Source organism: Myodes glareolus, chromosome 25 (genome assembly GCF_982192425.1).
Source record: "Myodes glareolus chromosome 25, mMyoGla1.1, whole genome shotgun sequence".
NCBI classification, from domain to species: Eukaryota; Metazoa; Chordata; class Mammalia; order Rodentia; family Cricetidae; genus Myodes; species Myodes glareolus.
The window spans coordinates 26930600-26958257 of NC_142050.1; the positions used below are offsets into that span (position 1 = coordinate 26930600).

Consider the following 27658-nt stretch of genomic DNA (forward strand, 5'->3'; position numbering starts at 1 on the left):
AGCATGTGCCTAGCATGTACAAGACTCTGCTTCAGTCTCTGAGAGGAGGGGGGAAGAGAAGAGGGAGAGAACAGTGCAAAACTGCTGGCCCTAGTGGGAACGAGGGATGAAGGAATTTGGGACAGTGAGCAGGAGGGGGGGGGTGCCAGGAGGGCTACAGCCAGGTGGAAGATGACCTGGTGAATCGAGAAGGCTCTCTATTAGGGAACGGGCTCCAAGGTGCCCTCTCCACAGCAGGAGAGCTAAACAGGCTGGTAGGCGGCAGAGCTGTTTTCCTCTGCAAGGCTGATCTGTTTAAATTTTTTAGGGCAGAGCAGGCCCCGGGGAAACTGGCCCTGCTTCTCAAGTTGCTGGAAGAAAGGACGTTGCCTTTCCATGGAGAGCGGAGATACCCTGTCTCTCCCTGTGCCTGTTCCCTGCCACAGAACCAGGGACAACCCAGGTAGAGGATGGAGGAAGGATACAACCACAACCGTAGGGAAAGAGCTCTGGGGCTTCTGGTCAGAACCCCTCCTGCCACAGGAACTCCAGTTGGAGAGCGAGCGAGGCTCCAGCGAGCGAGCGGCCTGCAGGAGCACCTGACAGCTTCCCACAGTTGCCTGGCACTGCTTCCCACTTCCCAGGCCAGAGCAGATTTGCTGCCCAGGACCTCCTCTCCTGGAAGTGACCCCAATCCCTCAGATCCGTAGGGGACAAAGTTGATCCTTGTCCCTGCAGACGAGGGAGGGAGGAGGGGTGATAATGGAACTACCAGGTCAGCCCCTATAAGAGGCCTTGTCAGGATGTCCATGGCTGGAGGAAGCCACCTTCCTGTCCCTGGATGCCATGTACTGGTGCCCTGGTCCTCTACAAGCCTCCTGTCTCCTGACTCCAACAGGTGGTAGTGGGGAAGAGGGGGCATGAAAAGTCTCTAGTTCTAACCCGAGCCTCCTGCTAGTCTCCCATTCCATCTGAACCTGAGGCTTCCATTATGGCTGGCCTGCCCTCCTCCTAACCAGGGACTGAACCTCGGCCCTCCTGCAGGCTAGACCGAGTGCTCTACCACTGAGTAATATCCCTAGCCCTCTTTCAGGTTCTGAGACAGAGCCTCACTAAGCTGCCCAGGCAGGCCTTGAATTTGCTATTCTCCTGCCTCACCCTCTTAGTAGCTGGGATTATAGGTTTACAGCCACCAGGTCCAGTACCCTCATTCCATAACAGCACATTCTCCTAGCGAAGATAAGGATGGTAGGAGCACCTCTCTAAGCGCTCCCCCCACCCCCCCCCCCGCCACCCCCGCCCCACCGGAAGAAATGGAGAACCCACTGTACTTTGTCCTTTGTCTCTCTGCTTGTTATCTGCCCACCCCCACCCACCCCACAGTTGTCGGAGGGTTCTGGGCAATCCTTTTGAAAATCCTAGGCTCAGGGTAAAGGGCAAGGCAGAACACAGAAGTGTCTCCCAATACTCAAAATGCAACTCCTGTTCAACAAAACAAAATCAGCCTTCCATCGGCTCCCAAATTCTGAAATACCCGCAACGTGTTTGAAGCAGGCTTCTGTAGGAAAAGGAAGAGCTGACTTCCGGTCCCACCCGGACAACGCTGTGGCGCACTCCACCCAGTCTGTTTGTGAGGCTGGCCGCAGCTGATAGGAGAGCGAAGCCAGGCTTTGGATGCCAGCAGCAGGAAAGGCACGCAGGGTGGGACTACCACAGAGATCTGGGGCAGACACGAACATGGAAACCCAGAAACACGGGGAGCTCATTCTACGCCAAGGGACTAGACTACCTCAGGAGTGAGAACTTGATAGATGCTGCCGCTCAGGCCCTCACCACCAGCATCAGGGAGTGAAGGAGGGGCCAGGGGCTGTAGAGAGCCACACGCTGTGCAGAAATAGCACCCAAAAACACTGCACCACTGAGTAATCGCAGATGTCAAGGTGACCTGAGTCCTCCAGGTCTTCGTGTTCAAAGTGTGGTCCGGGGTTCCCAGGATTCTCAGCTTCCTAGGAAGCTCAGTTCTACTGAGGTGGATATGGCACACTCAGATCTGCATGCCAGGAAGTGATGTCTCAGATTGTGGCATGGCGCTGTGTGAGCAGAGTTGGTTAGGCCAGGTGGTAGTATTAGAACCATTTTTCCCTTCTTTTTTTTTTCTTTTTAGATTTATTTATTAATTACATATACAGCATTCTGCCTGTGTGTACCCTTGCAGGCCAGAAGAGTGCAACAGACCTTATTACAGATTGTTGTGAGCTACCATTGATTGCTGGGAATTGAACTCAGGACCTCTGGAAGAACAGTCTGTGCTTTTAACCTCTGAGCCATCTCTCCAGCCTCATTTTTCCCTTCTTACAGACATCCAGCCACCTTGGTCACCAACTTTATCTTCAGCCAATCCCAGAAAGCTCTGCTGCCCCGTGGCCAATCAAGCCAGGTGAATGCGTAAGAACAGGAGCACAAGGCAGTAGGGACAGTCCAAGCCCTCTCGCTCCCTCCCCTGTGCTGAGTGACCTAGGTGACAGGCTGGCTAAGAGAAGGGGGCTCCCCTTCCAGGAAGGGCCATTCAGGCCAGGGTCTCGTCTCTCCTCTTCTCTTCTCTTCTCTTCTCTTCTCTTCTCTTCTCTTCTCTTCTCTTCTCTTCTCCTCTCCTCTCCTCTCCTCTCCTCTCCTCTCCTCTCCTCTCCTCTCCTCTCCTCTCCTCCTCCCCTTTCAAAGCAGGGTCACGCTCATACTAGACTGGACTCGAACTTACTAGCCAAGGACGACCTTGAACTTCTGACCCTCGTGCCTGGCATTTTGGAACCAGTTCTATGTTGTGCTCAGGATCAAACCCAGGGCTTTGCACACTAGGTCAGCACTCTAACAAGTAAGCTACATCCCCAGCTAAACCAGCTTCTATTGTGCCCCTAATGGTGGGGTTCTACTCTTCTCCCCCCCCCCCACCCACAAATAGATACATCCACAAAAGAGTTGCAGTCACACAATGGGGTGGATTCACAAAGACCACCCAAATATCCAAGCTGCCTGCTTCCGACCTGTGGTGACCTGAGAGTGTCTGTTCCTCCCTGCCCTATGCCAGGGGCCCTGGAACTGTGACAGCCTCTGACTTGCCTGGAGAGCTTGCAGGCATACAAAGATGGAAAACACACAGGCTCTGGGAGACGCCTCGGGAGAAAAAGATTTGTTTCCAATCTGTGAAGGGGGCCTTAGGGTGTGGTTTTAGAGGCAAAAGGCTCCATATGTACAGTGAGGATCTGCACAAAACTTCTAGAGATGATGAAACAGGTGGTGTCCATGCTGTCTAGCTTTTGTTGAGCATCCCATAAACCTCTCTCTGGCTTTATGGGGTGAGCATCCTAGACGGGTGTGACAAGCCAAGTAACGGCCCTCTGAAAACGTTTACAACCTGACCCCTAGAACGTGCGTTGTCCAACATGACAAAAGGGACATTTGCGAATATGATTAGGGGATAAGTCTGGTGATGGGAAGACGACAGTGGGTCCTTGAAAAAGAAACAGGAATGGAAAGTCCAAGCAGGTCAGAAAGACAGGCGGAGTTGAAGATACTGTGTTCTGGCTTTGAGGGGCTAAGATGAGGCGATGAGCCATAGACTGTAGGCAGTCTTCAGAGCTCTCGATGCAAAGGAATGGATTCTCCCTCGAGCCTCCAGAAGAAAGACAAGCAGTAGCAGGAATCCTAGACCTCCGACCTCCACCACAGTAAGACAAGAAGTTTATGTTGTCTTAAACTATACAATTGTAACTTGTTACCACAGCAACGGGAAGCTGGTGCACTTAGACCTTGTCAGGGAGAAACCAGTGCCTGCTGGGCTGAAGTCGTGGACAATTCTGCAGCCAGCAGAGCAAAATCTGAGCCTGGGATGAGAGAAGCGGGGGCTGGGTACAGAGTGCTCAGCCTGTGACCTCACCCTTGGCTGCCCTGGCACCCTGATGCCTGTCAGCCCGTGGTTATATGCATGACTGGGCCCCAAAGGGATCCTTGTGTAGTCAATGTTGTACCAAAGGTGGGGGTGTGGCTAGTGGGCTGGTGGCCAGGAGGGAGCCCAGTCAACCCCAGGCTGCAGGCAGGAGACTGCTGGAGGCCGGACACACATTCTCTCTGCTGTACCTCAGAACTCTCGTTTTATTTATTTATTTTTTTAATCTCTCTCTGAACCCTCTTGGCTTCCCCTGGGAGAGTGAGAAGGGACTTTGGGGCTGGAAAATGGGAACGGGAACACAGCCTCAGCTCGGCGGTTGAGCAGCTAGATGACCTTGGGCAGATGATTTTGCCTCTCTGAGCCTGTACCCTCCTCTAGAAGGGAAGTCATATTCTCCACATCACAGGGTTTTAGAGCGTCATAATGCGTGTGCACAGTTCTGACATCGAGCAAACCCTGCCAGGACTGACGGTATTTGCATCATCTTTACCTGGTTCTGAATTGCCCACCAACACAAATTCAAAGGTGATCTCTCCCGCTAGGTGCTGAGTTCTTCACAAGAACGTATGCTCTGTTCATCACCACATCCCTAGCATTGCTACAGCTACTGGGAAGCATCAGGTGAGAAATGGGCTTTAGCTGTTGATTCACTAGCTTGTGGGTGACTGGTTTAGAGATACAGTCATATGAAGTCAGACAGCATGTGTGTGTGTGTGTGTGTGTGTGTGTGTGTGTGTGTGTGTGTGTGTGTGAAGGCCTATCAAGTTACCCTTGGGGTAGACACCTGCAGGAAGGGAAGAAAGCAGACAGAAGAGGGATATCTAGGAAAAGTAGACAAAAAGGGCCCGATGGGAGCATGGGAGGAGAACAGGAGGCCAGAGTGGCTGCACCACAGGGCGAGGAGAACACAGTAGTTACCAAGATCTGCAGTGTAGGAGTCAGATCACCAAAGGCCTTAAAGGTCACAGTAAAATGTCCGGTTTTTATTTGGAGCAGAAAGAAAACACTACAGGTCCTTCATATGCTCCACTTTCCATCTTAAAAGGGTCAACCAATTACTGTGCTTAGAAGGCTCGAGAAGGAGGCACTAGTGGAAACTGGGACCATCTAGGCCCATTGCTATAATGCAGGTAAGAAGCAGTCATGGCGTGGGTGGCAGGAGAGACTAGAACGGAAGCAGTCCAATAGGCTAGATTACAGAGGCAGTGCCAAGGGGGCCTTGCTGATGGATTAACTGTGCACATGTGAGAAAGAAAACAGGGGGTCTGGGAAGTGTGTGGAGAATTACACATGCCAGCATAACCGGTCCTTGGGGTGCCCAGATTATTCTGTGAAAAACACTTCTAGTTGTGTGTGCAGTAGTGTTTCTGGACAAGGACAAGGTCAACAGTCAGAGCCAAGATGCCAGCTAGGTGGGCATCATCCAATCCCAGCGGAATCTAAACAGAGCAACAACAACGAGGCTGAGTGACAGCTCACTCCCCCTGCCTGCTGTCTTCCAGCTGAGACACAGGTCTCCTGCTTAGGGACTTTGACTCCAAACAGTGAAGTCTGGGTCTCCACCCTGCTGACTGCAGCGCCTGGCACAACACTTTCAGTCCCCATCGGTTCCTTATGATAATTCTGTCTCTAGGTCTGTCTCCCCATCTCCGTCTCTGGATAGACGTCTGGAGGGTAGGTAGGCAGACACACAGATCCACAGATCATTGGTTTTGTTTCTCTAGAGAACTCAGGAGACACATGGGGTCAGAAGTTCAGGATCAGTCATGTTCAGTGTGAGAAAGAGGCAGTAAGGAGGCCTTGGCTGAATAGACCAGCTACCTGAGTTGACCTGCATACACCGCCTCCGTCTCTTGACTCATTTGAATACGGTTTTCTCCTCTGTGCAGTCCCCAGACCTAACCCTTAGTCTCCTCTCTTCTCTTTACAACAGCTCAAGCCTCCAGCTTTGTGCCCTTCTCGAAGAGCTGTACTGTTTGGGAAAGGTCACATAACCTTGCCCAAGTCCCCTTCCCTCCACCTCTATGGTTCTCTGATATAAGGGAGTCCCCCACTTACAATAGCAAAGACTCTGAGCAGAGGGACCCCACTCGCTCATGCTAGCAAGGACGAACTGGCTTGGGAGAGCCGGTTTGAAATCCCTTTCACCTTTACACATCTTCTGTTCTGCTTGCTCTGGGTTTCCCAGCTACTACCCTAACACTGCCCGGAACACTTCACACTGCCACAGGCAGAATGGAGCAGCCACACCCAGACAGGCCCAGGGTCCGACTAGCTCTTGATTGGAAGCTACTTTCTCACTCTGAGTCTCATTCATGCTAGTCATAATAATGGACTCTGTGCATTACTGACCCGCGTGGTAGCTGAGGATATGACATTCTAGGAGGCACTGATGGAGCGTAATGAATCATATTAAAGAGGTTTTTCCTCACTCTCTGGGCTGCTCCTGCTAGCCTCTTTCAGAGATTGTTTTGCTCCCTGTGCTCTTTCTGTCCTTCAGAAGCCACGTTTTCTGTGGACGTCGGCAACGAATGGTTGTCAAGGGCTGGGCTTTTAGAAACGCTGTCTGTTGCCTTGGAAACGCCTTCTGGCTGGGTTTCCTGGCCTCCCAGCAGTCGGTAGGTTCTGGCACCACCTGCTGGATGAAGGGCCGCACTGCTTCTGAAGCACCCAGACTGGACGCCCCATCTCGGAGCCGAGATTCTGCGCCATCACCCCTCCACAGAAAAGTTCTTTACTCCTTAAACCCTCAGGTTTCTCCCGGGGACCAGAGGCTTTCAACTTGGCCTCCGTGGATTACAGGGAGAGTGGGAAGCCATGTCTTTCCTTACAGCGAGAGGAAGAGGACCCTCGGAGTGGGGTCTGGAGGAAGTCCCTCCCCTTAATTGATTTTCTGTAGTGCGGAATCCGCAGTGCAGACTTGAATTTGGCTTTTCACTAGCCTGCGTTTGCCAGGAGGGTGCAGCCAGGATGAAGATGCTAGGGATGGAGATGGGAGACTGAGGCTTGGGGTCATAGCAAGGTCCTTATGTACATCCCCTTCTTCCTGTCTTCCTTCCAAGTCATTCCGGTCCTGGTAACGTACTACTGACTTCCTTCTCCTCTTTTTCCAAGACCGTTGCCAGACCAACTGCTGGAGCTCAGTTCATTCACCCCTAAGAGAAAGCAGCAGACACCTGCTGGGGAAACATGGTCCCAGCTGATCCGTGCCTGAGGAAGCCCTACCCCTCTCCCCGCCCTGAGATAAAACTGCATGAAAGGTACAGGACAAAAGAGTGGGTTATCTGAGATCCAGAGGCAAGAGACAGGAAGCTGTTGTGCTTGTGATGAAGGTGCTTCTCTTTTCCTGTCATCCACCAGGAAGGAAACTGAGGTCTGAAGTGAGGGAGAATCTGGCTTCTTCTCTCTGTCCCCGCACAACACTGGACTTTCCATCAGATACCCCTGCCCACGTCTAACTGGGCTGGGAGCAACAGTGGCAGACAGGGACTCAGAAGCTAAAAGGACAGAGCAGAAGACCAGGGACCAAGGCATCCCCATCTTCCATCCTAGCTGAGCTAGAAGAAAGGTAAGCGTAGGATTCCTCACACCTCAGGTGAGGGACCTGCTGATACAACAGCTGTGTGCTCGGGTGCTTCTAGCCCACTACTCTACGTTCTGACCACACTCTGCCATCAAACTCCCCCAGATAGAGGCCAAAAGGGTCGCTGTGGGCGCGGAGAGGTAAGGAGGATTGGTCTTTCAATGCCCTAAGTCCTGTCTATGCAAAGCTAGGCTCAGATTCTAGGCCTCACAAGACAAAGGGGAATTTGGAAAAGCAAAGACTCAGTCTAAGGGTAGAGATAGGAGCTGTCCCTACACCTCTATGGCTGAGCACCGCTTCCTCTTTGGAAGCCCTTCCCAGATGAGAGGAGAGGGTTGGGAGAGGGACTGGGGCAAGCTGATTATCCACAACAGAGTCGCTGCCCCTCCTTCCCTCTGGGCTGGGCTGTCTACTCCCTGGCTGCCACTGGGTCCATATAGTTGAGATGACCCTTAGGAGAGAGCTGGTGGTGGTCTCTCCTGAACTCCAGGCCCGTGCCATTTGAAATCTTCATTCTCAGCTCTCCACAGGGCACCAGAGGCAAGGAATGCTCCATACACCTCCTCCATCTGTCCCCACAGCACACCAGAGATGGCCGAGTGCTCCTGCCTGAGATGGGAGCGATGTGAGTTTTCTGTTGCTCCACTCACCCCCTGCTGGACACCGGGCCTCCCAGAGTCCCTGGCACTGCCCCTACTCATCTTCCTACCCTTGCCGGGGATGAGGCCAGCAGCCAAGGCCAAGTACCTGCAGGTCTACCTGGCCTGTATTTTCCATGCCCACACTGGAACCTAGTTCAGATTGCTCCAAGATTGGTGTTGCTGTGGGAACCAGGGGCACTGGCCGGCTGCCCACTAGCGATATGTGATCTCCGAGTGGCTACACCTTCGCACCAATACTGTTGCCCACAAAAACGAGGGCCTGAGGTGCTAGAGCAGCCCAGCCTAGTCTCTGGTAAGCCATGCTGCTGATAGTATAGTAAGGTACCCGAGGCCACATGGCACCTGCTCCATGCCAGCAAGGCTGAACTCCTGATATGCGCCGAGTTGCTGACCCTGCACTGTTCCCAGCTGCTTCTGCATATCTGCTTGCTATGACCTTCCTTCTAGAGCATCTGGTCCACTTGAGTACTGACCACAGTGGCTGAATTTGCAGCCAGAGTGAGCATGTTGCTGGGTTATCTCCCAGCCCCTAGTCACTCTGTCACATGATTCTTTGGTCATGAGCCCATGGGAGAAGTGCTGAGTTATCTGAAATTGCTTCCTACACCGCTTGCTTTGGAGTCTCCGATATCATGCTATTGGAAGCACAGTTTCCCTCTACAACAGTGATTCTATGTATCAGGAGCTGGGAGCTCAATGTCTCACTCAGTGATGCTGAGCTTCTGGGGTCAAGACCTGGAGTAATGGAATAGCTCAGCTGGGCTCCCTGGAATAGTCTGGAACATACCTACTGTGATGCTCAATCTATGTGAAAAGATCTAGAATCATTTGGGAGATGGGCCTTGGCACATGTCTCGGGGGGTCATCTTAAGTTCATTGAGGTGAGAAGACCTGACCATTGTGAGTAGTGCCATTCCATAGGCTTGCGGTCCACTCATCACTCGCCTCTCTCTTCCTTATTACCCAAGGCTTCAAGACTCTGCTGCTTTTGACTTCCCCACCATGATGGACTGTACGCCAAAATAAACCCTTTCTTCCTTGAGTTGAGAATATTTCATCACAGCAAGGAGAAAAGAAACGAAGACACTTCCTGAGTCAGAACTTCCTCTCAAAAGGTCAGCCAATGCTAATAAAACTCCAGACCACTGGGGCTCACCAGCTTGCAAAGTAACCTGTTCTAATGTCAGCTCTGTTGGCCAATGAGGTCTAATTCAAAGGGAGACTCCCTTTGATCCACACACCAGCTTGATTCAGAATGAGCTGGTTTGATATCTAAAAGGCTGGACCTCTATCTCACCTCAATGGATGGGTCATGCCGCTCCTGAAGGGTACCCTCCTTTAATCCATCCTTTATTTTTTTTACCACCTGTGGGATCCAAGCATCCGCCTACCAGCTGGGTTACCGTTGACTGTTAGGTGCCCACAGGGCCACAGGCTCCAGGGCACAAGGCTTCCGGGGACTCTCTGGACAGTTCCTGCTGCAGCCCTGAAGGTGCCTCAAAGCTGGAAGACACTGGTGCAGACTCAACAGATCAGGTCCATAGCCAAAAGGCTTACTGTGAGTGGGGCCTGGGTGAGAGCTGCCATGTTCAAGGTATGTTAACTGGGCCCTATGAAACCCCACCTTGGTAGTCACCGGAAATTTCTGGATCATTGTCACAAACCACAATCTTTCCTACCCTCTGATCTTCCCTGCCACTGGGACCTTTCCAGACCAGCCTCCTCTCTGTCCATCTGAGCGGTGGCTATGCCAAGGTAGGACAGCTTTGCAACCGCTGCCAACTTCTGCTAGCAGTATGGCAAAGTAATGTGAACATCTCAAGACCCCTCAATTCTAGAGACCTGGTCTCCCACCTAGGTCATCCGAGCAAGCTGCACTCTCCTGCGAGAACATCCAGACATGTTTTCTAGAGGGTGTTCAGAAGCCTTTGGAGATCAACGTCTGTTCCGCAGGGAGACGGAGGCTGCAAGCCGTCTTGAATTATGGTAGCTCACCCATCTGCTTTGTTCCACCTCCATACTGTACCCCCACCTGTTCGAGGTGGCAGTAGGAGCTACGATGAACCTTTCTGTGATATTTCCCAGTTGCAGGAGCTTGCTCTGGACGGCTGCCTCGGGCCTGGGAGACTTCCTATCATATGGCCCACCCACATCAGGACACCTCAAGTGTCGTATTCCTTTCTCATCTTCCTGTAGAGGCCAGGCTCTGATGGGACTCCCAGTTACTACAGAATAAGGGCCAGCCACCCCATGGTCAAAAGACAGAAACAGGATGACGGAGGCATGGATAACTGTTTGATGTATTTGGATTATTTAATATACAATGATGCAATTGTGACCCCAAAGTGTGCAAAGTTAAAGCCTTCAACTGCAGCTGAGAGGAGAGGGCGGGAACGGTACACCTGGGGACTATGGTGGGTCAGGAGTGAAGGGCAGGTGGCTATCATCAGGCTCTCCCCAGGTTCAGAGATGGGGTGGGTAGTGGGCTGAGAAGTAGGGCCCATGGGAGCCTCAAGCCAGAGGAAGGGGGCAGAGACCTCCCCCTGGCCTAGGTCCAGAACCCAAAGTGCCACATGGCTGAGGACAGCAGTCCAGGGGTGGGCCAGAGGCAGGGTCAGGAGAGCACCATTTCCTGGGGGTGGGGAGGAGTACAGCGAGAGAGGTGCCCTAGAGGAGAAACCAGGAGGAACCACCTTCCCCAGGGGTCAGAGTTGGACATTAGGCCAGAGCAGACTGCAGCAAGAAAGACCTGAGGCAGGCACAGGGCCTGAGAGCCAAGGCTGGCTGGGCTCAAGGGGCTAAAGAAGGGGTCGCCCAGAGGATCTCATGGGGCAGCCTGGCACAGGGAGCTACCTGACTCTGTGGGGTTGCCCAGAGAGGGGCCACAGTCCCCTCAGGGACTCCACTCCTCTCCCTGGAAAGGAGCCGGGGAACCCGTAGTGCAAATCCGTGGACCACTCAGTTATGAAGGGAGGCTGTTCCGGGAGTGGGGCCCTGGGGTTCGCTCCCTCCACCGCCTTGGCCTCCACTGCTGTCCTCAGTACAGCCGCTTCTCGTAACTGTGAAGGCAAAGCAAGCGGGAACTAAGAGAAGGTGTGACGTCCTACTCCCTTCCCAGAGTCCTCTTGCCCAAGATTTGGGAGAGGGCAAGGGGCTATAGGGCTCGCCTCTCAGCCAGGGGGCCAGAAGAGGCAGAGGTGGACCTGGACCTCTGTCTTCCTTTGGCCAGGGCTCCGTGAAAAACCATGCCAGTCCCGGAGAAAGCTACGCTCCTTCCAGCCACTGCCACACCTGAGTGGACTGCCCTAGGTGCCCAGGAGGAAGAGGCAGCTCGGGAAAGCAAAGTCGTCCCCATGGAGCAGATTTCAACTAGCTCAGTCACCAGTGCCCTGTTTCCGCTGTGCCCCTCATGAATGGTGACTCGGGCCTCTCATTATGGGGTAGCCCCAGGCCTGTAGTCATAGGTACCTCTTGGTACCTCGAAATGAGATTTGGTTGGATGAGGGGCAGTGACCTCCTCCACCATCTGGAAATTAGGACCAGAAGGGTCCAATTGGGTCTATGCCCCATGATTACACTCCAGCACTACCTCCCACCCGATTCCCATTCTCCCAGCCCATGGCCCACCCAGACTGCCCCTGCTCTATTCTACGCCTGGCCCCGGCAGCGCAGTTACTTACACGGCAGAAAGGTATAGCTATGGGAGGGTAGGGCAGAAAGAGAGACAAGTTAGATGCCCGCCTACGCTTAGGGAGATGCGTCCTCTTGACCAGGGCGGGCTGCATGCCTACAACTCTACTGCTGCCAACTAGCTCGGCCCCCAACCCACAGTCACACCAGCACTGGGCCTGGCATCTGTCTCTCTGCCCATCTCCCCACCAGAGGGCTCATGCCCCCATTTTCTGCCTGCCTGCCTGCCTGCCTGCCTGCCTGGGGCCGCCACCAGCAAGAGCCCAGCACTACCAGTCCCGGCTACCAGCCACCAAGCTTCCTGAGCAAGCAAGATCTAAGGAGCCTGGGCAGGGCTAGCAGTCAGCCTGAATAAGGGCTCCATGACAAGGTTCCAGGGTGAACTGGGCCCTGCAGACAGGGTGACAGAAAGATCATGTGTCCCCTGGAACCTTGGAGCTTTGAACCTGCCCGACCCAGCACCAGCAGAGGCGACCGACTTACGAGTGTAGGCCGTGCACGCCACCCTCTATCTGGGCCGACACGGTCCGCTTCTCAAACTTGAGCTCTCCTGAGTACATCATGGATCTGGGAGGTAGGCAGACGAACAGGTCAGGAGTATCCCAGAAAGAAAAGAGGAGGAACGAGGGAAATCTCCCAAGTCTCTCTACTGCCCCCTCAAGTTACAACACTCACCGCAAGACAGACAGGCTTTGGGCCCCAATATCCTGGCAGCCGTGCTGGATCCCCGCTATGAGGTAGGGCACAAACTTCTGAATGGAGCCTTTATCCTGGATGGAGCCCGAGACACCCTGTGCAATCTTCACCTTATCCCCCTCACTGCAAGGAGGGTGGGGAGGCTGAGCCCAGCAGCCCAAGGCTCAGAGGACCCCACCCTACCTCTCCAGGGTACCACCCAGGAGGATCCCCCACAGCGGTCACAGCCACATACTAGGCAACAGCAGAGACAATGTGGCCTCCAGGCCAAGTACCCCAGGCTCTGGTCAGGTCAGGCTGCATCTGCCACTTACGCATGTGTGTAAGCTGCTAAAACCGGGGATCCTGGGGTAGCTGCCATCTGCAGTCAAGGGCATGCAGGAGCTCAAAGGCACGGAAACAAACCTGAAGTATCGTTTCTGGCTGCTGCTGCACTTTTCCATGGCGTCCAGGGAACCCATGCCCCGGTACTTCTTAAGCCTCACTCCATCTGAGAAGAAGTATTCGCCAGGGGCCTCCGTGGTGGCGGCCAGCAGGGAGCCCATCATCACTACAGAGATGGGGTTGAGAGATGCATGCCTCCCCGGCTCCACAGGATTCCAGCTGTCCCACTGGCTTCCAGCCCCACCCGCCCAATCCTAGGTGTCCCCCTCACCTGTGGAGGCTCCGAGTGCCAGGGCCTTGACCACGTGGCCCACGGTCTGGATGCCACCATCAGCTATTACCGGCACCCCAAAGCGCCGGGCATACTCAGCCACCTTGTAGACAGCAGTGCCCTGGGGTCGGCCGCAGGCCATCACTGGGGAAAGTGGGATGCACAGAACAGACATGAGTCAGCGGTCCTTCTCCTTGTGTCTGTCACCGCTAACGGAGAAGGGATGGGGAGAGATGGTGCTTCTGGGGCCTAAGGCAGGACTGAACAGTAACTTCGGGGGAAATGTCATTCTAGGTGCCTAAGCCACCTGCCAACAGTATCACAGGGGATCAGTGCCAGCCTATCGGTGGCCTCCAGCATCAGGTGCTGGGAGGGTACAACCCCCGTGAAGGAGTCATCCACCCCAGCAGCTGATACCAGAGCTGGGTTCTTTTTTTTTAAAATATTCATTTATTATGTATACAATATTCTGTCTGCGTGTATGCCTTCAGACCAGAAGAGGGTACCAGACCATGGTTGTGAGCCGCCATGTGGTTATGGGATTTGAACTCACGACCTTCGGAAGAGCAGGCAATGCTCTTAACCGCTGAGCCATCTCTCCAGCCCCCCAGAGCTGTGTTCTTATGCCTCCTTTGGTTTTGCTCTCCTATTTCTTCCCCCCTCCCTCCCTCCCTCCCTCCCCCTCCTCCTTTGAGGTTCCACTTGACTGCTACACATGACAGTGTGGGTTTCTAATTGCCCTGGATGTTCAGAGACACGTTTTCTTCATACCTAAGGCATGATTTGGTCATAAATGCAATCCAAGCTCTCAGCTGTCTTCCAACACACACCTTACAGAAAAGTGTCACACCGACCTTGGACCCTCACCCCCACCCCCAGACACAATCTCCACAATCAGGTCTGGAAAGCAGGTTGGTCCACTCCCAAAACCCACATGCCCTGTCTACACCACCTGCCTCTTTCCACAACTACCCCAAGACAGGTAAAGCAGGTCATCCTGAACCGACCTCCTGAGAAAGGCCTACTGGGGCAGGTATTCATGTATCTACAGAGCAAACGTGAGGTGTGGGGCCATCATGGACAAGGGGGGTTCTAAATGGCAGGCCTTCCTTCTGCCCCTATGGGTACCTACCTTCCTGGGTGATGCAGATAGAGCCACAGCCCATGCCCACACGAAGCCCATCCACACCAGCATCAATCAAGTTCTTGGCCTGGGCTGCTGTCACCACTGGGGACGGAAGAATCAGAAAGAGGAATGTGAGGCTGGTGTCCCCACCCTGCCCAGGAGCGTCCTAGGATACCCCTCTACCTCCCACAACCTAAAGTGCTGGGCCAGGCCCATCCTACCCTCAACCCCTTTGCCTGGAACAACGTCGCTGCCCAGGAGTTCTGAAGAACGGAGAGGAGTTACCCTGCACTCACCATTCCCCCCAATCACCTGGAGGTGGGGGTACTTCTGCTTGATATAGTGCACCATGGCAATCTGGTACACTGAGTTCCCCTGGGATGAATCCTGTAAACAGGGACAGAAGAGCTCAAGTTAGACAGCCAAGTCCCCTCACTGCAGGAGGCTAACCCGCTGCAATCAGAGGAATCAGGAACCAAAGTCGTCCTTCTGTTTTCTGGAGAGTTACTTGACAACTCTTAGTGGAGTCCCTCAGAAGGGCCTGCTTCGCCTGTCATGAAGTTTAACCAGCGCCCTCCATTGGCTCACAGGTGCAGCCCATTCCCGCCTCCTGCGCAAGTCCGTTCCCACAGCAAACAGATATCGGTAGCCAAGTGACATCACTGAACTCCTCTGAGCCTCAGTTTTGTCATCTATGCCGGGGAACGGCAGTTGTAACCTCAAAGAGTGGCTGCAAAATTAAACAAGTGAGCGTAGTTCCGCTCAGGGCCTGCAAGCGGGGACTTCTCAGCGAATGTGGCTTGTAATTATATAAGGTAAATAAACTTTTTTTTTTGTGAGAAAAGCCCTTGGAGGGAGAGCACAGTTTGTTCTGGGCTCTACAATTAGTCTAATTCTGACACCAGGGAAGCAGAGAGAAAGAAAAGTAAGAGTGTGTGTGTGTGTGTGTGTGTGTGTGTGTGTGTGTGTGTGTGTAGGGGGTGCTCAATAGCGGTGCATAGGACTCACAAGCCTGATACAGAGGAGCCCACCACCTCCGTACCAGTACAATGACGTCAGCGCCAGCCTGAGTGAGCAGGTCCAGGCGGTATTTGTCATCTTCGCGGGTGCCCACAGCTGCCCCGCACAACAGCTGTTTGTGAGAGTCCTTGGAGGCCAGAGGGTAGTCCCTGTTCTTCTTCAGGTCTGTGCGGGCAATGATGGCTACCAGCTCATCTTGGTCGTTGACTATGGGTAGCTTTCCTGACCAGGAGGAAAGAGAAGCCAGTGTTGGGGTGGCTAGGAAAATGGGATGAAAATGGAACCAGAGACCATTGAAGTACCTAAATCAGTCACTAGGTGGCAGCACCCACCTCTAGACCTCTTCCCAAGGGATGGGAAGCAAAGAACAAGTTCCTAAGGCTCTTCCTGTCATGGTACCTGGATGCTGTCCTAACCACTGACCCATGGCAATATTCCACTTTCTGGGCGAGGTCACAGCACAAAATACCCAGACAAGGAACTATGGGAGACTGCCCTGAGGGAGGGACATGGATCCACCCTGCCTATATTACAAACCACAAAGAACTCGCTATTGGGGACCTGGGAAGAAATAGCCCCCAGGGATGTAGTGAAAATTACACAAGCAACTTCCCTATCAAGTAAATTTAACTGCAGAGCTTTTCCAGACTTTGATAAGCCAATTGGTAATTTTTCTCCTTCTTCTTCTTCTTCTCCTTCTCCTTCTTCTTTTTTTTACACAGAATCTTACTATGTAGCTTTGGCTGTCCTAGGACTCAGGATGTAGACCAGGCTGTCCTCAAAGTTACAGAGATATCCACCTGCCTCTGTACCCAGAGTGCTGGGATTAAGGGCACATGCCACCATGCCTGGTTAAATGGGTAATTTTTTGAGACAAGGCCTTATTATGTAGCCTTGAACTTAAAATCCTCCTTCTCTCTCTGAAGTATTAGAAATACAGGCATGAGCCACCATGCCCTTTTAAAACCGTTTGTGCATGCACGTTGTGCCGCACACGTGGAGTTCAGAGAACTTGCCAGAGCTGGTTCCCTCCTTCTGACACATGGGTCCCTGGGACAGAACTCAGGCCATCGGACTTGGGGGCAAGTGTCCTCACCCACTGATCCACCTTGCCAGCTCTCACGTACAACTGACTCCTTACACAGGATGGGGGGGGGGGTATAGAAAGCAGCACTCCCCAGACCTTGATTTTGTTAAGGATGGAACCAGGACCACCCAGGTTAGATGCAAACTCTGCCACAACAACCTCAACCCTTTCCCAGGCTTCCCCAGAACAGAGAAAGCTCTTTTGCTATGACAAGCACCTCTCGGGACTAGTTGGGGAAATCATACTGAGAAGACACTGGATTAGGAATGCGTTTCTGTAAACCAGTAGCAGAGTATCAGGGATCCCGTTCCAGGCTGCCTAGGGTTATTCAAGCTTTTCCTATGACCTAGTGTCATTGCTGGGCTAACCTGAAAGACTGAGAAACAATGAGAAACAATGAAAGTCCTATTGGAGAGGAAGCGGGGCTGGGATGTCGGCTCCCTGGTACCTTTCTTGCTGCGCTGCAAGATCTCATTTGCCTCTTTCAATGTCACACCTGCTGGAGCCACCACCAGCTCGATCCGTGGCGTCATCACCTGTGGAGCCAGGAACATTTGCCTGCAGGTTGGCAGGTGAGAGAGAAGGAGCCAGGCCTCCCTATGGTCCCTGGTCAAGGCATCGGTCTGGGACCCCTGAGGGTGGAGTTCCCTCTGTGCTGCAAGCCTGTATGCCCTGCCCTGCAAGCACCTCACTGAGGAGAGTGGTGTGGTCCTTCTCAGCAAGGAAGTCGATGTCTCGGGAGGTAACGATGCCCACCAGCTTGCTACCCATGGTGCCCGTAGCGGTGATAGGGATGCCAGAGAAGCCATGCCGTATCTTGGCCTCCAGAACGTCGCCCACGGTATGTGAAGGGCTCAGGACCACAGGGTCTGTGATGAAACCTTGTTCAAACTTCTGTAGGCAGAAGAAAAGAGCTGCAAGAAATCCAGAGGTGGCATGAAGCCTGGCCACAAGGGACAAAGGGGACCCTGGTGTAACCACTGAGAAGCCAGAGCGTCTCGACAGGGTGAGAGTCAATGGGAAGAGGAGGGCTGAGGCCATATGCCATAGTGAGGAAGGAAACCTAAGACCCACGTCAGCTAGCTGAAAGATGCATGAAGCAGGATGCATCTTTTTGAGGATGGGATCAATACTTGCCTTGACCTTCCGTACTTCATTGGCCTGGAACTCTGGGGTACAGTTGTGGTGAATGAAACCAATTCCTCCCATGAGCTGGCACAGAAAGCAAGCATGGTAAGAGCCACGGGCTAGCCTCCTCTGTGCCGCACAGCCCATTCCTGTTCAGTCCCCCTGCTCTGGAGTCCCCACCCAGCAAGAGACTCACAGCCATTGCAATGGCCATGTCAGCCTCAGTCACGGTGTCCATGGGAGAAGAGATCAGCGGTGTCTTCAGTGTGATCTTCCGGGTCAGGGCTGACGTTAGGTCCTAAGGATGGAAGCATGGTCCACTGAAGGGTTTTATCAGCACTGAACAAATAAATATTTACCAGCATCTGCATCCTGCATAGGACAGGCCCTGAGGGCACAGCAGTGAGCATTACAGCTCTCAGGGAGCTGACTGTTCCACTTGGAAAGACAGACAGGAGACGTGAGGCACACGGACAAGGTCGTTACAGTTGAGATGAAAGTCACAAAGAATACCAGGTCCATAATCCCACGAGGAGGCAGGAAGAAAAGGAATTCAAGACTAGTCTTGACTAATATTGAATTCCAGGCCACCCTGGATTATATGAGACCAAAAAGAATAATAAAGAGGAGAGGGAAGGAGAAGGGGAGGAGAGAGGGGAGGAGAAGGGAGGCCAAGGTCAAGTGACACTAGGGGCACAGTGAATGAGTTTTAGGTGACAAGGGCTGGTGGCAAAGGGAGGCCCAGGAAGGCACCTGTTAGCCATGTAGGAACCTAAATGTCTAAGGGTCTAGAGCTCAAGACAAAGGTCAGGATAGTTAACACAGCATGCACATCCCTAATCCCAAGATCCCAGATTCAAAGTGCTTTAAAACCTAAAGTGTTTGAGGACTAACGTGATCACAGGTGCAACGTTCCTGACCTCATATGACAGGTCAACCTTCAAATGCAGACAAAATACTGTGTGAAATACCTTCAGGCAGCATGTAAGGTGTGTATACAATAGAAATGAATTTGGGGTTAGGTTTAGGTCCATTCCCAAGACCTCTCGCTATACATATGCACATGTACCCCCCCCCAAAAAATCAAATCTGAAAACCTAAAAACATTTGGTCTTGAGTATTTTGAGTAAGAGACACCCCACCTAAATACAATTTCAGGTTGTCTGCCTACACATGGTGTATAAGGCTAGACCATGGATCCTTCTGAGATTCAGGCCAATAACTACTGATTCAACCCCCGAAACCCCTAAACAGATTCTGAAAACTTTTGAGTCTCACAGGCTCCTGAAGTGCATCCCAGAGGATGAGCAGACTGGAAAATCACACCTTTCTCTTCCATCACGTCACAAGCAGTCACCACCTTCCTGACAGAGGCCACACTACAAGGAGACCCTTCCCGACCATGCAAATGTCTTCCTAGCCCTTCCGAGCAGCCAGACCAGAGCCTGGCACCAAGCCAGGATGCGCAGTAAACTTGCTAAACCAAGAGGCTAGCGCCAGAAGCCTTCCCGATTGCTTTCAGAAGAGAACACCCAGAAGAGCTCAATCCCCCCTTGCACCGCGCCCCAAATCTGTCTGGGTCAGCTCTATCCACACAGGTTAAACCTGAGTTTCCTCGATGCATGAGTGATCTGGGCGTGTGCAGGCTCTCAGACCTTCCATGAGAATAGACAAGAACAAGCAGAAACAACAACAGAAACGGGCGTTTTAAGTGGGCACGAATTCAAGACAGAATCACTGCACTTTTCCCTAACCTGGCTTATATCATACTCTTCTCAGACTCCTAATTATTCATTGATTTGGCTCATTGCAGGCCCCTCATGGAAAGAAAAGCATTGTGTTTCCTTGTATCTGTCCAAAGTCCTCCCTGCCCATCCCTCCACCCTAGCCCTACTCCTTCAAACCCTCTTGCCAGTTATGGGTCAGTGCCCAATCACTGAACACTGTATTCAAAGTGCCCATAATTTTAGAGCATAATCCTTGCTCAGCATTTCAGACAACAGCCAATCCTCATTGTCTATATAATAAAGCTGCCACTCCTAACTCCTCTCCTCACAGGGCCTCTTCTGAGCCTACGCTCCAACTTCCTCGCTGACAGAGCATCCTCTAAGCTTTTTTGAAGCTGCCACTCAAGACTCTGCAGGATCTCCCCCAAGCCCAGATGCCTCTTCCCCATCAACCGTAACCCTTTGCCCCATGTGCCAGTTCCTCCCACAATAATAAGGGTAATAGCCACAGCACATTCCCAAGGAAAGCCTCTCCCACAACCTGCCCTTGAACAATTCAGCCCCCCCCCCCCTTGAGTCAAACGAAGAGGTGCTTACCACTTCATCAGCTATGAAGTCTATGAATCCTGGGAGGATCAGGAAGTCACTGCGAAGACAGAATGAGAATGACTGGTGGGCGGGATGCCCGAAAGGTCTGTCTGTCATCCTAGAGTTAATAGCAGCGTGGGGACGGGTAGAGGAGCAGAGAGGCTGGAAGCCACTGACCTTGCTGTCCAATCATCAGGAGTCTTCCCCACCATACCCCCATAATGTCCCGAAGGCTTCAAGCTCAATGACCAAAAATGGCAGGTCTATGAATCTGCAGGTTACCCAGAGTTGTGAAAGCACATAGAAGCTTCCTATATGGTCACACACAGCAGACAGAACAAATGCCTTGAAGACTGCTTAATCTGTTGTTTGTTTTGGGTTTTTGAGACAGGGTTGCTCTGTTTAACAGCCCTGGCTGTCCTGGAACTCACTTTGTAGACCAGGCTGGCCTTGTACTCACAGAGATCCTCCTGCCTCTGCCTCCCAAGTGCTGGGATTAAAGGTGTGAGCCACCACTGCCCGGCTTTGTTTATTTTTAAAGACAGGGTCTTGTGTAGTCCAGGCTGGCCTGGTTTTCTGCTCTATCGCCAAAGATAATACTGAGCCCATCCTCTTCTTTGAGTGATGTAATTACAGACATGTGCCACCATGCCCGGCTTCCTTTTCCCTTTTGAAACAGTATTTCACTATGCTATCTAAAATGATCTTGATTTATGATCCTCTTGCCTCAGCCTGCTGGGATTACAGGTATGTACCATCATGTCTGGTTCAGGTGTGGTGATACATGCCTTTAATCCCAGCATCCAGCATGCAGGCAAAAGCAAATGGGTCTCTTGAGTTTGGGGCCAGCCTAATCTACAGAGTAAATTCCAGATCAGTCAGTAGTACATAAAGAGACCCTGTCTCAAAAAAAGGTGGGGGAGGGCTTCTTAGTACCGATGAAAACAAACATTAACTCAATACAGAAAACAGAACCTACTGTTTTCTAGGTGTGGTGGTTCATTCCTATAATCCAAGCATTTAGGGAGACAAAGGCGGAAGGGAGGTTGAGGCCAGGCTGGGCTACACAAGATCCTGTTTCAAACAAAAACAAAACAAACAAACAGAATCTGGGTTGATGACATACTTGAGTGATAGAGCATTTGCCTATTATATGCAAGGTCCTAGGCCTGATTCCCAGCACTGCAGGACAAAAAGAAAACACAGCATCTGAACATAAGCTTGCAATGCAACATGACCCAAGCACAACCCAACACAGCACAAGCTAAACATCCCAGCACACACAGGGCTGGGGCAGCTGAGGCACACAAGGTTCACAGCAGCTGGAGGGACCCCAGAGAGCTGAGCTCAGGGAATGTTCTGACAGAGCAGGCACTGGGACAGGAGCAACCAACATACATGGGAAAGGATATCCAGAAGTCCACACAATGAGGACCAGCAAGAGTAAAGCAGCTGTCAACGTGAATATGGTAACAGTCAAGTAAAGCCTAGGGAGGAAGAACAGGCCTGTGTGGTACTTTAGGGACACACTGCCACAGGTCAATGATGCTATGGGCAGAGTTTTCCTGGAGTCATAGCAAGCCTTGATGGACACACTCCCAAGCAAATGCCCCACACTTCAGGAACACTCTGAGTCCAGCTTAGCAAAGCAGGAGGCCCTTCCCATGCAGGAAACAAAAGCCACAGGGCAGACAGGAGTAATGCAATTAACTTGCTGTCAGGCCTAGAAAGAAACTGAGTTCCCCTACAAACTTCCCTAGAAGACCAGTAAGAAGACCAGTAAAAATCCTATCAAAGAGCTAGCCCCTCTTTCATCATCAAAGACCACCAAAGCAGCATAGAAATTTTATTCCGCGTTGACCTCCCTTGGTGGCCCATTTCCTTCAGTGGCTCACAGGCATTTCCTAGATATAATCATCCCTCACCTGTGGGCAGGCAGGGGAGCACCCTCCTCAGGAGTGAAAGGGAAATTGCCTGCTAAAATAGGAATGCTTAAAAGCCAGGATGGAGGTAACAAGTGACAGGCCACAGATACCATGAGCTCTCCAGCACCACTATGCTGCCCCAATCAAGGGTTCTGAAGCTCCTCCTGGCAGGGACATCGTCCTGCAGCCAGGAGGCACAATTAGTGCCAGGCCCGCAGGGAGAACTGGCCTAGGGCCCACAGGAAAATGCAAACTAAGCTTGAGGCAGACAGGTAGGTCTCTATCTTTCTCCAATATGCCACGTGGGCTAGGGCTAGAGGGGTAGGCATGGAATATTCATGAAGGGCACCAGTCCCAACCTGTGGGCAGGTAAAAGCGCAAGTGGAAGGAGGGCTGGGCTGGACATGGGAAAAATGGGCCATCCTACTGCTCAATAGGGCCCCTTCAGGGGTCATTATTCAACCAGCTGCCTGAGATGGGATCCTGGTACCTCCCAGCTTTCACAGTGAGGCTTGAGGGAGGAAAGCTCCCTGGATCATGCTGATTAGAGTATCCCTGGAATGGTCACTTCTCGTTTTCCTGCAGGTCCCAAGGCCTCTCCAGGATGGCCAAGATGCTCAGGAGAATAGCAAGGGGGCAGGGTGGCCTCGGATCTAGCCAGTTATCAGTCAAGGCTCCTTGGGCAGTGATGTCGCTGTGCCACGTCCCTCACTATTCTTGGCGCGAGCCTCCTTCCTTCCCTTGCCCAGCCCCCCACTGGCCCCAAGTCACTCTTATTGGGCGAGGGCACCAGGGCGTCAGCGAGGGACAGCCAGGGACAGCCGTGCACGTGTGGGGCGGAGGCCAGAGACCGCAGGGTGGCGGTGCGCGCACCCAGGTGGGGCCAATCCCTGTGCTTACTTGTAGGTGAGGCCATCAGCGTTGGCGAAGAGCTGCTGCGCTGTGAGCCCATCCTCGGGAACGTAGCCGGTGCCGCCGCTGATCAGGTAGTCCGCCATGCTGCTGGAAGACACGGCGACCCGACATAAACACCCGCGCGGGCTGCCCCGCTGCTGCCACTGCCTCTGCTGGCTGCTGCTGCTGCTGCTGCTGCTGCTGCTGACGCGCACCAAGGCCACGCTGCTGCCGTGGGGGGGGGGGGGGGGCGGGGGCTGCGGTTGCGGAGGGACGCCCCGGGCGCCGCCCTCTCCTCCAGCCCCTCCTTCGGGGACCGTGCCTCCGCCCCTCGTCGCACAAAGGCCCTGCCCGGCTCGCCCAGCCACCTCTGCTGCACTCACGCCCCATCACCCGCAATGGCACCTCGACTCTGGCGACCAGCGCCGGAGTTGCGGGAAGGATGTAGGACCAGAGAAAGAGGGGACAGCAAGCCAAGCGGAGACACGCCCCCTTCGCTGCTCTTCAAGGTGCACCCTAGAACCCCAGTAATGTACCTCACAGGGTTCACCCCTAGTCTGGGCCCCTCAGGCCACAGAGCCTCAGCAGAAGTAGTTTCCCATTACCTACCATGGGGCAAGGGGTGGGGGAGGGTACCTCTAACATGGTTTTGCCTTTTTCCAGTATTCATTCTCCCAACCCTGGTAAAATCCTAGAGCCCTAAAATATCAGTGGGAACTTACAATTCCCCAACACATAGATGCTCCTACCCCATGCAATTCCTAAGAAGCAAGCATTTCTTAGTAACGACACTCTTGACATTTGAGAGGCCTCTGCAGTCTTTAAGTATTTTTCATAAAGGAGCACATGTACCCCACAATCTAGCAATGGGCAATTATTGGGTCTCCTCTCAGTTCAGAAGGGGAAGGGCTCTATTCTCAGTCCGACTACACACACACACATACACAGACACACAGTGAACTCATCCTCAGTTCCTGAAAGGTCTAGATCCAGGTAAGTCTAGAAAGTTTGTTTTAATTTGGGATAGCAATGTGGAGTGGATGTCGGGGAAGGCTCAAAGGTTTGGGGCCATGGTATAAGCAAGTATGCATACAAAGATGGACAGAGGCAGACAATTAAAGAAAAATGCTACAGGAGAACTTTGGTGGTCAGTTCTGGGTGGCCAGCAAGACCCAGATTTCAGTCTGAGAGACAATAAGATTAGGAGGCAAATCCATTCACGTGGAGGAATGTGGAAGTGGCCAGAGCGGCCACTGTTACTCGCAGATCAATAGCTTCCACCAGCCACTAGCCTGCCCTCCTGAAGGCCCCAAAAGTTCCACCAAAACTAGGTGGAAAGGAGATACTCTTTTCCCTGCCTTGAGGGCTGTGCGGCTCCTTTACTCCCCATCCCAGGAAGGCTGGGTTTGTTTACCTCTCAACAGTGTGTTGACAGCCAGGCCCAAGGGAGCACTGGCTTCCAAGTCACCAGGTTCTCTAGGGTGCCCAGCCTCCCCAGTGTGATGTCCTCCCAGGGCGACCCTGCCAGGAAAACATGGGCTGTTCCATCCATGTGCAGAGGGAAAGAAAAGTCTCCCAGAGAACTCAAAGTATTACAGAAGATTGGCAGATGTCTTGGGGGTGGGGGCAGGTCCAAGACACCTCTTGGGAGGTGGGGGGTAGTATAACAGACCCCAATCTTCCCTCTTCATCAGTGAAGCCCAAAGGGCAGGTCCTGGTGGGAGTCTGAAGGCCCTAGAGCATCAGAAAGAAGAGGAGGCCACTAGAGTTCTTAGCAAAGTAGGTATTGGTATCCACTTGCCAGGAATGTTGATTCTCCAACACTCAGAGACTTACTCTAGAAGCCCAGGTCATATAGGGAGCCAGCACTAGACCCTCTCACTTGCTACCAGGAGTAAGAACAGTGGCATCAGCCGGAGGGTGCACCCTCATCATCCTGAACTGCCCTTCCCGGACATAAAAGAAATAGTCACTATGTCAGTCATAGGCTCTAAGCATGGCCTGTCCCAATGGTCTCTCTGAGTTTCTAAGGAGCCTGCTGTGGGCCGCTGTTCCCTATAGCATGAGTCAAGATGGATTCTGGTTCAGGTTCAGCCAAGGCTGGGGCCCAGAAGAGCAGCTGGGTTCTACCATCTCAGGTAACTTGGATGTGACATCTGCCCCAGTCTAGGACTTTGGGCCCCAGAAGAAGAGGCTGGCAAGCTAAGGTCTGGGGAGGGTCACCTTCGCAGTGATTACAGACTTTGGGGCCCCATTCTCCCTCCTGCTTTGACCTATGTCAGAGCTGTTCTTTATTCTTAAGCTGCTGGGCTCAAGGCTGGGTTAGGCTGTCCTTTTCTAGAGACTTAATCCATCCCCCTGGTTTCCCTCCTCCCTCTTCCTGCAATTCCCCTGCTGCTTCCTCCATGGGGAGGAGACACCAGGCAACCAGTGGGCCTCCTCAGTGCAAGGAAGGGCAGCTGGTCCCTTGAGACTCCCAACCTCACAGCTTCAAGGGCAGGGGGCAGGTCCAAGCCAGCTGCTCAGGGGAATAGGGGAATAGTGTCCAGCAGGGCACTGAAGTTCAGGCAGGCAGCCCAGAGGACTCTATCTGATCTGAGATTGTTTAGAGGAACGAGATTTCAAAACACATTTAGGGGAGAAAAGGTAATGACAACATTTAGCATTGTTAAGCTGGGATAAAGGGGCATGGATCACCCGAGTTCAAGCCAGAGAGCAGGGACACTGGATTCAAGTCCAGCACTTCTCGTAGAACCCTTGCCTCTTCTTATAGCTCCAGGTTGGTGGAGGCAGATGGTGGTCTAGGCAGCAGGTTTTGAATCTCATACTGCCTGGCTAGGGCTTTTAGGTTTACATAGGCTCTGCTGAGTCTAAGTGGGTGGGTGGGAGGTAGGAGGGTGTGGGGTTGGCACTAGCCCAAATGGGATGCGTCTGAGGGGCCGGGGTCTGACCTCTGAAATAACATTCTATCCACAATTCGAGCACTGCTTCTCTCAAGCACACAAGTGCCTTGGCGTGCTTCCTCTCGCACCGTGGCACCTCAATAACCTCAAGCCCTCCCACCTAGATTTCTATAATAGAAAAACGGATGGGGGTTGCCTAAGCCTAAGTCAATTCTAAAGAGCCAGCCTCCAATGGCAAGAGGGGCTGGGCTTAATAGCCCCTAAAGCCGTTAAAAGTTCTTATATAAGCCTCCAGACCCTGGGCAGCTACCTGGCTAATTCCCCAGACCACCCTCCCCGCAAAGCCCAGCTGCCAGGTCACCTCCCCAAGCTGCTGAGCACCAGCAGATGGGGTAGAGAAAGAAGTCCAAATCCCCTGGACCGGAAAGACAGTGGGATTGCAATTCAAACTGCGATACAATCCAGAGATTAGTTAGTCGCTGTCTCTTTTTTCCAGCTAGTTCCTTTGAGGCCCAGTTCACTGACCCCACTCTCTCCAGCGACCCTCCTCCACTGTTTTCCAGACCCCTGCAAGGGGGTCCCGAATCTTTTGAAGGAGTGAGCAACTACAGCCTCATTGATCTCAGTGCCTGGTGAGGAAAAGCAGTACCTTCACCTGGTCCTAGGGAGACACTCAATCCGGACACCCACACCTACTGAAGACAGTTCTGGGAAGAAGAGCTAAGCAGGAAGCAAGGTTGGGTCGGGACTTCAACAAGCTCTATTTGGACCCCCAGAGGTCAGAACCACTTGCACCAAGCGTTGCTGAGTGTGCAGTCTAGGTCGAATCCCGAGATAAAATTTTAGGGAACGACAGAACAACCTGCGCCCTCATCTCCCCTGCTCCCCGGAGTAACGCAGCACCGAACTGTTTGCACAATGCCCGCCTGTATTCCCCAGCCAGAGTCGGGTGTATGGCAGTCTAACTGCGTCTGGGGAAGTTAGAGGTGCAGGAGGTGGAGGGGACCTGCTCCTGGCCTCCCCCGCAGCGCCACCGGGTCTCCCGGAGCCGCCGCGCCCTCCTCTGCCGCCCGCCCCGGATGCGCCCGCGCGCTTTGCCCTGGGCGTCACCTCTCGGGCTCGTAGCCGGCCTGCAGCAGGCGGGCGCTGTACCGCTGCGCCGCGGTCTCATGTCCCGGGTGTTGCCGGACTCCCGGCTCTGGAGCAGCGGCGGCTCCGCCTCCCTGCAGCAGAGGCGAGAGCAGCCCGGACTCCGGTGGGGGTGAGAGCGGCTCCTCCATGCCATGCGGAGGCCGCAGTTCTGGGCGGCGGGAGCCTCTCCGCGTGGAGGCTCCCGGGCCAGGTTGGGCGATAAGAGCCTCAGTTCCGCCCGGAGGGGGCGGGGCCTGCTGCAAGAGGTGGAGCTGGCTGTTTGGGGCGGGGCTCGGGAGAGCTGATTGAGGGGTCCTGGAGTGCACCGGGCTCCGCCCTTGACACCACACTCTGCCCCTTCCCTACACGCTGCCACAGAGGCTAAGAGTAGGTGGGCCGATGGCTAGGTGGAGCAGAGTATGTGTTCTCTAAGGACCCAACTGAAGAGGATCTCCTAAATACCCTGTCTCTTGGACCTTCTAGTTTCTCCTTGCCTCATCGGAGGAAAAGGAGAGCAAACACCAGGCTGAAGATTCTTAGGCATCTTGGAGAGCTTCCAATCAGAGCCTGCAGCCCTGGGTAAGAGAGGTGGGGGCACTCCATCGAGGCCTACCTATTCAACCAACTCCATCCCAAATGAGAGAGATATTTTTCTACTGCTACCTGAAGAAGACCAACGCGATACAGGCTCCCGAAGGAAAAGACCCTAGCCTCGTCCGGCTTAGGATACCCCTTACAAAGGAATGGAGCCGAGCACAGAAGGTGCTCAGATTTGCTCACCTGCTGCCTAGAAAACGCTTCTATTTCAGCTTTGTCACTATTGTCAGCTTTCAAAGAGCAACTCTCCAGAAAGGCAAGGAAAAGAGTTGTTGCCTTTGGGCAATTTGTTTGAGGCGATAGAGTACCTAGAAAACAAACAGC

General features: G+C 53.1%; 1 protein-coding gene and 1 long non-coding RNA gene across 5 annotated transcripts; one reads left to right on the plus strand and one right to left on the minus strand.

Moving 5' to 3' along the window:
* Window positions 1-9043: 9043 nt before the first annotated feature.
* Window positions 9044-10505, plus strand: LOC125411126 (uncharacterized). Its single transcript, XR_015736611.1, has 2 exons — window positions 9044-9282; window positions 9548-10505. It is a non-coding gene; the product is annotated as an uncharacterized LOC125411126 (long non-coding RNA).
* Window positions 10450-26955, minus strand: Impdh1 (inosine monophosphate dehydrogenase 1). 4 transcript variants are annotated; one of them, XM_085683885.2, is made up of 16 exons: window positions 26717-26955; window positions 22710-22808; window positions 19894-19942; window positions 17766-17867; window positions 17579-17653; window positions 17129-17335; window positions 16890-16977; window positions 15377-15576; window positions 14631-14721; window positions 14341-14436; window positions 13209-13352; window positions 12959-13103; window positions 12533-12676; window positions 12341-12424; window positions 11848-11864; window positions 10450-11226 (listed from the first exon to the last, which is right to left on the minus strand). In XM_085683885.2, the coding sequence occupies exons 1-16, from the start codon at window positions 26884-26886 to the stop codon at window positions 11126-11128; spliced, it is 1812 nt and encodes a 603-aa protein (XP_085540011.1). In that variant the 5' UTR covers window positions 26887-26955; the 3' UTR covers window positions 10450-11125. The 4 variants fall into 4 exon arrangements, with proteins under 4 accessions (XP_085540011.1, XP_085540010.1, XP_048306983.1 ...); XM_085683884.2 differs by having other exon boundaries at window positions 22710-22811; XM_048451026.3 differs by lacking the exon at window positions 11848-11864 and having other exon boundaries at window positions 26717-26954.
* Window positions 26956-27658: the final 703 nt, after the last annotated feature.

Bases quoted from the DNA above. Each gene is read 5' to 3' on its own strand.
- Impdh1 (XM_085683884.2), bottom strand. From the start codon at position 26,886: ATGGAGGAGCCGCTCTCACCCCCACCGGAGTCCGGGCTGCTCTCGCCT. The intron at 17,654-17,765 runs GTGAGTCTCTTG...TTTCTGTGCCAG, and splicing joins ACATGGCCATTGCAATGGCT to CTCATGGGAGGAATTGGTTT. The intron at 12,677-12,958 runs GTTTGTTTCCGT...CCCTCCTTGCAG, and splicing joins AGCCAGAAACGATACTTCAG to TGAGGGGGATAAGGTGAAGA.